Source organism: Eretmochelys imbricata, chromosome 24 (genome assembly GCF_965152235.1).
Source record: "Eretmochelys imbricata isolate rEreImb1 chromosome 24, rEreImb1.hap1, whole genome shotgun sequence".
Taxonomy (NCBI): domain Eukaryota; kingdom Metazoa; phylum Chordata; order Testudines; family Cheloniidae; genus Eretmochelys; species Eretmochelys imbricata.
The window spans coordinates 2,017,259-2,027,572 of record NC_135595.1 but is presented as its reverse complement, the minus strand read 5'-3'; the positions used below and the strand labels follow the sequence as shown (position 1 = coordinate 2,027,572).

Below are 10,314 nucleotides of genomic sequence, written 5' to 3'. Positions count from 1 at the left end.
GAGACGTGGTCAGGCATTGACGGGGATGGACTTCTGGAGGCCGGTGATGACAAGAGGCTGCTGACTTCAGCAGCAGCGTTGGGGGCCAGCAGGACGAGGAGACACGGATTAGCTTCAGACCCAAATACGAGAGAACCTCAGAGTTCCGAACACCGCAGGCATGGAGCTTGTTCATCACTCTGAACAAAACCTTCTGGCTGCTCTTTCAAAAGTTTGCAACTGAACATTGACTTAAAACAGCTTTGAAAATTTACGATGCAGAAGATGCTTTTAAAATGCTGCTTTCCCTTACTTTTTTAGTAGCTTACGTTTAACTCAGCCCTGTCCTGTATTTGCTTTTTTTTTTTTTTTCCTTCTGTCTCTGCTGCTGCCTGATTGCGTCCTTCCGGTTCCAACTGAGGTGTGTGGTTGACTGGTCATTCGTAACTCTGAGGTTCGTTCTACTGTGAAACCTTTGCAGGGGAGTGAGGCTAAAGCAGGCGCTGCCAGAGCAGAAAAATCGGAGCTACACAAGCTGAGCACGTGGTTCGAACACAGACTCTGTCCCTTTATTTACAATTCTTTATAGGCTTGGCTCTGGGCCCCCTTTCGTGGGCTGCAAAGTATACTGTACCTGCCCCATCCCAGACAGAGCACACAAAGACCTCAGCTCAGCAATGCTTCCATCCCTGAGTCCACACTTCTAGCCCAGTGGATCTGATAAGAAAATGCACAGCGCTGAATTTCAGTGGAATCTAGAGATTAGAGGAGGGGGCGGGGCTGATAGTCAGGACTCCTGGGTTCTACTCCTAGCTCTGGAAGGAAAGTGCAGACTAGGGGTTAGAGAACAGACGGGGAGTTAGGACTCCCTGGTTCTATTCTTGCCTCTTTCATTTGTTTGCTGTGTAATCTTAAGAAAGTCAGTGACCCTGAGTTTACTCCTCTGTAAAGTAGACCTACATCCCAGCAAGAGTGTAGGATTAATTAACCGTTCACAAATTTCTGTGAGCTCATCAGCTGAGGTGTAAAGCAAGAGGAGCTTGTCTGTCACATGGTTTTTCCTGGCTAGCCCGCGTCCTTAATTACGCCAAGTTTGTTTTGCTGATTTCTCAGCTTTGTAATTAAACAGATGAGGGAAGCTGGAAACACTCAGTGCCTGATCCTGCATCACCACTGGTCTTCAGGCCACAGGGTTTAAGTGAGCCTTAAATGAGTCATAAACCCTCTGCCCAGGACTGAATTTCACGCAAATATAATAAAAAATATTATTGCTATGGGCCACATTCTCCCCTGCAGCAAGATATGCCTGGTGCAAGGTGGAGAGGACAGTCAGGAGCCAGTTATCTCCCTTGAATTCTCATGCTGCCCCAGACCCAGCCTTGACATAAATTAGAGCAGTCTAGGGGCTGCTCTAATTAACCACAGCTGGCTATGGTCTCTAAGGGCCAGATTTTTTAAAGTATTTAGGTACCTAGGAGAATTTTCAAAAGCAACAAGGTGCCTAAAACCCTTTGAAATCATAGGGTGTAGGTGTTTGGGCAATCGGCACAAGAATTTGCTCTGTTGGTCTGAGACCAGCTCCGAATTTCAACGGGGGAACTCTCAACTGGCTAGATGCAGCCAGATTGCTTCCCCCATGCATTGCCCAGCAGACAGAACTGGGGCTGAGAATCCAACCTGCAACATTTAGGAGTCAAAATATATCTCTCTATATGCTAAGCACATGAGCAGAGCCGGCTCCCTTGGCCAGCATCCTCAGCTTTCAAGAGCTGCGCGCATCATTCACCAGGCTGGTGGCGTTCAGTGTTTATAATGCGGCCACTTCTTGAGGGTTTTACGGATGTGCTGCCCAGGAGAAAGGGTGTTGCTGACGTCCCCGTGGGCCATGAGGAGGTAGTTAGAAGACAAGTAGCCATTCTCAACGGCGAAGTGGAGCAGGTGCTTCAAAGCTTTCCAGGCCGCAGCGTTGGGAGACCTTCCTGAAAGAGACCAGGAAGGGATTTGGCTCAGAGAACCTGCCCGGCTTCACCTCCTGGGGGCTGACATGGGACAGGCCCCATGAATCAATGTAACTTTTTTGGAGCAGGTGCTTAGGAGAGAGATGGGGAGGATGGACTGTGGAGACCTGGGCGAGGCTGCAGCGCGTCCCCTTGGATTCATAAGGAGTGTAATCACCCAGCCAGCTCGTCCATCCCACCCCCCACAAGCGATTCAGAGGGCTATGCATGGGTCATGGGGAGGAGGTCTGGAACGCAGGACAGGTGCCAGACTAATGGAAAGGACCAAGTAAGCAGACATCCTGGGAGCCTTTAAGAAAGCTGCCCCCACGCCAGCGATGTCCTGTCCCTTTTGGCTTGTGGCTGCACATGAGCTGGGCTTAAGCTCTTTGTGTTTGTACAGCACCTAGCACCATGGGTGGAGGTCACTTCTCATGCGTTAGGCCTGATGCTGTCTCCCAGCATGGGGCTGAACTTGACCTATGGCTCGGAAATCTCAGATCAAAAGCTCTACGTCCTGTATCAATTCCTATTGAATATGGCCGTAAAATGCCCAGATCAATTGAACAAAATCTCCACAGCCAGTGGGAGCATCCAACTTCTGGAGTGACCCTATTTCCAAGTCTCTGAGCCATGGGAAAACGGTAGCCAAGAAAGGCGCTTACCTGTAAAGTCGCCTATAAAGGCAATGCCTAGAGAGATATCGTTGAAACCATAAGTGTGAGCACCTTCTGTATGCCAGCCTCTGCCTTCATACACCTTTCCATCCTCACCAATCAGGAAGCTGCAGGGATGGGAAAGGAAATGTTTCTAATCCAAAATTTGCCATCCATACACGGCTGAGGTTTTCACCTTAAGGCTGCCTAGAGATCCAGACATCTAATTGCCATTCATTTTAACCAGAATTCTACCTTTATACCTCCACCCATCACCCTGCTATCATTAGTATCCAAAGAGCAAAACAGCTTTGGAGGATCGCAGCTTAAAGCCACAGCAAAGACAGATTTGCAGGTTAGGATCTGAAAAGCAGAACTGGGCAAAAGTTTCTCAACAAGTTTCTGAACATTCTATGAAGAGAAACATAATTTTTTTTTGTAACGTCACCAAAATATTTTCATAGAAATGCGTGGGGATTTTCTACCCACCCTAGAGTTGCTTGGAATTTTGTTGTCGATTGATGTATTTTGATATTATTTTAAAATTCTGAAGTGTCAATAAAAATACGTTTTTTTGGAAAATTCCCACTAGTTTGTTTGTTTGTTTGCATTCACCAGCTCTGCAGGTAAAACATTCATTTTCGTTGCGAGTGTTTTCTGGGTGCGGGGCGTGGGGGGTGGATCTTTATTCTTGAGGGTAGATCCAATGTTTTTTTTAAATAACAAAAACACTAAATGAGTCGAATCATTTGTTATAGATTCATGCTGATTAGTTAAAAAAAATACGACCAACATTTCCAAAGTTGGGAGCTCACAGTAGCTTATTTATCTGCCTAAACATGGATTTTGGTGCCTAATTATAGGGTTCCACATTTGAAAACATTGGCCTACATTATCCAGATTTCTCATGCTTTTTCCTCATCTCTTGACCAGAATCAGCTTGAATGAAAAGCTAAAGCTACTGCATAAAGCTGGTTATGTGCATTAGCTACAAGACTGAGCATGTGCTAATCGGTGCTATCTTAGACCCTGACCCTGCAAAGGTTTGACGTATGTGCATGCCTTCATGCACGTGAGTAACGGCTTGATGGGAGTGCGCATGCCCGCGTTTCTGCTGGATCAGGCCAAAGAATGTGCTTTTGCCTCTTACTTGTAGGCAATGTTGCACCAGCCCTTGTTGTTCATGTGGTAATGCTGGATATTCGTCATCCGCTGGTTGCATTCCGCACGCGTTTTGCAGCTGCCGCCGGCCGTGTGGAGCACAATGACGTATCCAGGCTGCACTGACTTGAGAGGCGATGAGCAGTTGGCGGGTCGGCCGCCCCACTTGCCTGGGGTGACAATGTGAAGGCAGAAAAACCCTGGAGGGAGAGAGAGAAAGATGAACCAAAGGGATGCAGGTTTCAGAGTAACAGCCGTGTTAGTCTGTATTCGCAAAAAGAAAAGGAGTCCTTGTGGCACCTTAGAGACTAACCAATTTATTTGAGCATGAGCTTTCGTGAGCCACAGCTCACTTCATCAGATGCATACCGTGGAAACTGCAGCAGACTTTATATATACACAGAGAATATGAAACAATACCTCCTCCCACCCCACTGTCCTGCTGGTAATAGCTTATCTAAAGTGAGCATCAGGTTAGGCCATTTCCAGCACAAATCCAGGTTTTCTCACCCTCCACCCCCCCACACAAATTCACTCTCCTGCTGGTGATAGCCCATCCAAAGTGACAACTCTTTACACAATGTGCATGATAATGAAGTTAGGCCATTTCCTACACAAATCCAGGTTCTCTCACTCCCTCACCCCCCTCCAAAAACCCACCCCCATACACACACAGACTCACTCTCCTGCTGGTAATAGCTCATCCAAACTGACCACTCTCCAAGTTTAAAACCAAGTTAAACCAGAACATCTGGGGGGGGGGGGGGTTAGGAAAAAACAAGAGGAAATAGGCTACCTTGCATAATGACTTAGCCACTCCCAGTCTCTATTTAAGCCTAAATTAATAGTATCCAATTTGCAAATGAATTCCAATTCAGCAGTTTCTCGCTGGAGTCTGGATTTGAAGTTTCTTTGTTTTAAGATAGCGACCTTCATGTCTGGTTTATGAATGTTATAATTCTTGACATCTGATTTGTGTCCATTTATTCTTTTACGTAGAGACTGTCCAGTTTGACCAATGTACATGGCAGAGGGGCATTACTGGCACATGATGGCATAAATCACATTGGTGGATGTGCAGGTGAACGAGCCTCTGATAGTGTGGCTGATGTTGTTAGGCCCTGTGATGGTGTCCCCTGAATAGATATGTGGGCACAATTGGCAACGGGCTTTGTTGCAAGGATAAGTTCATGTGCCAGCAATGCCCCTCTGCCATGTACATTGGTCAAACTGGACAGTCTCTACGTAAAAGAATAAATGGACACAAATCAGATGTCAAGAATTATAACATTCATAAACCAGTCGGAGAACACTTCAATCTCTCTGGTCACGCAATCACAGACATGAAGGTCGCTATCTTAAAACAAAGAAACTTCAAATCCAGACTCCAGCGAGAAACTGCTGAATTGGAATTCATTTGCAAATTGGATACTATTAATTTAGGCTTAAATAGAGACTGGGAGTGGCTAAGTCATTATGCAAGGTAGCCTATTTCCTCTTGTTTTTTCCTACCCCCCCCCCCCCAGATGTTCTGGTTTAACTTGGATTTAAACTTGGAGAGTGGTCAGTTTGGATGAGCTATTACCAGCAGGAGAGTGAGTCTGTGTGTGTATGGGGGTGGGTTTTTGGAGGTGGGTGAGGGAGTGAGAGAACCTGGATTTGTGCAGGAAATGGCCTAACTTCATTATCATGCACATTGTGTAAAGAGTTGTCACTTTGGATGGGCTATCACCAGCAGGAGAGTGAATTTGTGTTGGGGGGTGGAGGGTGAGAAAACCTGGATTTGTGCTGGAAATGGCCTAACCTGATGCTCACTTTAGATAAGCTATTACCAGCAGGACAGTGGGGTGGGAGGAGGTATTGTTTCATATTCTCTGTGTATATATAAAGTCTGCTGCAGTTTCCACGGTATGCATCTGATGAAGTGAGCTGTAGCTCACGAAAGCTCATGCTCAAATAAATTGGTTAGTCTCTAAGGTGCCACAAGGACTCCTTTTCTTTTTGCAAAGGGATGCAGCCGCCATCAGCCTCTGTGCCGGCAGTGCTCTCTGAACATCTCGGATGTCCCCATGCGCCTTTGCTCCCTCCAATTCCCTGACATAAAACCCCGCTGTAAGTAACCGACATTTCAGTGACTGTCACTTCCAAAGTGTTTAAGACACCCCTACTATCCTTCCTAATTGCTACATTCTGGGCAGCTTCTCCTTTGTATAACTTTGTGCCACGTACCAGGCTGAACAGAGCTGCATTACTATTCCTGCTTTAGGTTAGGAGAAACTGAGGGCAGTGAAGTGTCTTGGTCTCGGTCAAACACCGAGAAAGTGGTAGAGACAAGTACAGAACCCACTTCTGCTGGCTCCAACCCCAACACTCTGCCTGCCCATGCCAAGTAACGGAAAGCATTGTGAGTAAGATAAACCCCAGACTCACCCCACGAGACAGCACACAGAGCACAGAGGAATGCAGCCAGCCTGAACATCCTGTGAGGCCTTCAGTTAAAATCTCCAAGCAAGAAGCATGACAGTGACCTGGAAACAAATCTGCACTTTACACCAGGAGAAAAAAATTTCTAGGGCTTCAAGAAGCAACATTAATGCAGGGAAAGAAACTGACAAACGATGAAGTCCAAAACACAGAGCCACATTGTTGGTGGCGTGGCTGGATGGACATCAGTGAAGTTACACCAGGGATGGATTTTCCCCCTCTTGTGTTTGGCCCCTGATTGTAACCTAGAATTCGGGTGTGCACGGACAGCCAGCTCAAGGCCCAGGCTTCACTTCCACCCTCAAAACAGGGCTTGAGTGATGCATGGACCATCTGCCCAGTGGGAGAATTCCCCCCACCCCTGAGTTCCCAAGCCAATGCAAGTGAGATTATAGCTAGTGAAAATAATGCTGATGTTTGTGATTTGCTGTATGGACCAGAGGTACCTATGGGCATCCAAAGACATAAGACATGACAAACATTAATGGCAACAGGACCTAGGTATATTCCTAGGGCTAGAGAAGAAAACAACTCTATCAACCCAACAGCCTTCCTGTGGTTAAACAACCAACCCACATGCCCACCTCCATCAGGGTAGGATTTCCCCCCTCGTGTGTTTCAGTCTGGCTTGGCAGGATGCTAAGAATGCACCAGGACATAGTTTGGAATTCTAGTTAATGGTATTATGGTAGCATCCAAAGGCTCCAGCTGTCATCAGGAACCTTCTGTACTAGGAGCTGGTCAAACTCATAGGAAAACCCAGTCCCTGCCCTTGGGCCCTGCTTTATAAAGGTATTTAGGGGTTCTCAGCTCCGCGTTACGACACCTCCCTGACTTCGGAGCCTCTGCCTTGCTTTCAACAGCCAGTCAAAAACATTAGAAGAACAATTTGGGGAACATTTGCAAAATGTCAACGTTGTTTGTGTTCAGCAGGATTCGGAGTAGATTCATTTTCTATTTTGGGGGCAACATTTTTCATGGCACTTTGAAGCAAATTGTTACTGAAATGTACCCAAAACCTGGCTTCTGATCAATAAACATTCCTAAAGCAATTCTGACTTGTGAAAATGTTCACAACAAAAGAGAAACTTTCAATAGTCTCGACCGCTTGAAAACAGCTCTAATCACAGCCATAGAAATAAACCCTTGGCAAGGAGCCTGTGCGATCAGCTCTCATGAATGTGACCAGGAGTTCTGCAAAGTTTAGAGGGCAAGTTTTCGGAGAGGACAGATGCCAGAGCTGATGGCTGTCCTCTCCGATGGGGATCTCGATATGGAATTACACTGTTGAAACAAATGCACAATTTCGTTAGTATCTGTGGAGGGGAAAGGGCGGATTCTCTAATCTGACTTCAAGTTTTCTCTCTCTCTCTCTCTAAGTATCAGGTTGAGCTGCATGTTTGGAATCAGGGCAGCGCCTAACCCCACAAACCCAACTTCCCGATTCTCTGGCTCATCCTCCCAACCCTGCCTTAGTTCATTCCTTCTTGCTGGTGACTCAGGCGCTCCCCACCCACTCTAGGCCCTTATTGGGCCATTGTTACATGGCATGGCAGCACCCTGCTATTTGTAATGCGTTTATCCTCCCCACCCTGTTGCGAGGGGGGGCCGGGCTCTCAGCTCCATTGCCCAGAAGAGGAAGTGAGGCCCAGAAAGACTAAGTGACTTGCCCCGGGTCATGCAGGAAATCTGTGCCAGAGCAGGGAGCTGGACTAGGGTCTCCTGAGTCCTAGGCTTCCCCTCTTACCATTGCACCCTCCTTCCTAGCCAGTCAGCACCACACCAGCTCCATAGGGATTGAACCGGTGAGCTCCAGAACTAAAGGCAGGAGCTAAGATTTCCTAGCTGCTAGGGTTGTAAGAGAGGCCTGTCCTCCATGGATCAGACCTGGAGGGCCGGGCCCTGGAATGAGTGTCAATTTTGAAACAAAAAGTCGTTTTGAATCAGCAAAGTGGAAATTTTCATTTTGAAAATGCCAGAACAAAACATCTCAGCAACTTTGACACTTTTCTTTTCAACCCTTTTTCTGGTCAGGAGATCCAGGGAAACCGCCCCTGATTGGAAACAGCTTCTGTGTCGACCAATCGGCATTTTGTCACCCCCAAAAAAGGTTGTTGAAAAATTCTGGCCCAGTTCTACCCCTTGGTTCAAACACCAGGTCCAGTCCTCCAGAGCAGAGTTCTCACCTCGAGACCCGGCCAGCAGTCGGACGCTTACAGGGCGTGAGCCTGTATTCTGGGGCGTTTGCAACACCCCAGATAAAATCCTGCATCCCAGAGTAAATAGGCAGCCAGAGGAGTCTGCAGCGGGGAGATGACCCTGACTCCTACGGGCTCAAGTCCCCAGAAAAGTTGGGCCTCCCCCATGTTCTTCAACCACTTTCTGACTCTCAGCAAGGTAGACAGAGGACTCAGTAACTGGTGCAAATGTAACCAGCTGTACTTAGGCAGACAGCAGGGAATGAGCCCTTGTGACCTACAGAGTTCAAAGCATGAGACACTGCAGCTTTGGCAAAAGGGATAGCAACCGCTGGCTCTTACATGAACCGGCCACTAGAGGGGACAGAGCCCTCCCTCTGGCGTGGGTTATTACACGGATATACCACACAAGGTGCAGTCTGAACGGCTCTATCCCTTGTGACAGCAACCCTGAGGCCTGCTTGAGCCAGGACAGAAAGGGTGGGGTGGAAATGCCAAAGCAAAACAAAGAGCAAGGGAACAGCGAAAAAGCTTCTAGTGTTTACCTGGGTCTGGCTCGAACTCCCCGCGTCTTCATTCTGCAGGCACAGAGGGATGTGTCTCTTTTTATTGGCTGTGGACATGAGGGAGAAAAGAGATGTTGAAACAGCACTGGAAGGAAAAAGTCCCTTGGCCAGGAAATGGTGCGTTGTGATTCAAGAGAGGAGAGTGAGAGCCGGGACGTGCACACGGCTGGAAACCCCGGCTTTGGCGTGGGCGTGGACCATGATGTCATGGAACTGAGCTCAGACGGGGGTTTTCTGGCTGGAACAGAAACAATTAAATGCCATTCAGTGCAAGGAGCTATATTTATCCTTGAAAAAACAGGGGGTATTTGGGAAGAGTTTAATCAGCTTATATGAGAAAAATTCCTCCTTCAAAAAGAGGAAGAAAATGTCTGTTATTTTGCCTGCTTGTTAAAGGCATTAATGAGGGGTGTAACAAAATACCGGGAGATTCAGTAGGCATCAGGAAACAAAGAAATTATAATCGTCTATGAATCTTCATCGGTCTTTTAGTGCAATGGATCTTTAGAAACACTCCCAGATACAGTCACTTTTACGCAACTGCACTTTCAAAGATTTCAGATGCTTTGGCACAATTAATCCATTTTGGCCAAGATAACGCCACCGAGTGGGGGCTCAGACCTTCATTAATTAAGGTTCCCATCGCTTCCCCCTTCCGGGGAATCCCCATTTTACAGGTTTGCAGGAATACGGTCACAAATCTAGCTCTAGCTCTGAGCTGGGTTGAGACGGGTGGCCCAGACATGGCAGGAGAGGGAGGAAGCTTTAAGCCGCCCCCGATCCCACTCGCTCAGCCCCAGGCCAGTCCCTTGGTACAGAACACAGCAGTCTGAGGGCTGCTCTAAACTGCACTCACTGCCCACTAACGCAGCCAGAGATCACTGAGGTGCAGGGGTGCCCTGGCCACACACCCCTTTCCTCAACACCAGCAGCTAGGAAGGGCTTAACATAGGTGACACTGTGAGAGTTAGCACCCGAGGGTTCCTGGATGCAGGGCAACTCCTCCACTGGCTGGACCTGGCCCTTCCTGCTCAAGAACAGAGAGGGCTCCATTGGGCTAGGGTGACCAGACATCCCGATATGATAGGGACCATCCCAATATTAGGGGGTTTGTCTTACATAGGACCCTATTTCCCCCTCCCCCTTCCCAATTTTTCATGCTTGCTCTCTGGTCACCCTACATTGGGCTCTTGTGTAAGGGAGGCCAAAAGGGCTCAGGAGAAGACCTCTGGGCCCTGGTCAAAGGACCTACACAAGAGAGGAGCTTTAATGG

General features: G+C 47.7%; 1 protein-coding gene across 1 annotated transcript; it reads right to left on the bottom strand.

Annotated features, from left to right (window-relative positions):
- Positions 1 to 519: 519 nt before the first annotated feature.
- On the bottom strand, positions 520 to 9,162 carry LOC144279503 (peptidoglycan recognition protein 3-like). The gene is made up of 5 exons (XM_077841042.1): positions 9,021 to 9,162; positions 6,224 to 6,321; positions 3,783 to 3,993; positions 2,642 to 2,760; positions 520 to 1,958 (listed from the first exon to the last, which is right to left on the bottom strand). The coding sequence occupies exons 2-5, from the start codon at positions 6,270 to 6,272 to the stop codon at positions 1,780 to 1,782; spliced, it is 558 nt and encodes a 185-aa protein (XP_077697168.1). The 5' UTR covers positions 6,273 to 6,321; positions 9,021 to 9,162; the 3' UTR covers positions 520 to 1,779.
- Positions 9,163 to 10,314: the final 1,152 nt, after the last annotated feature.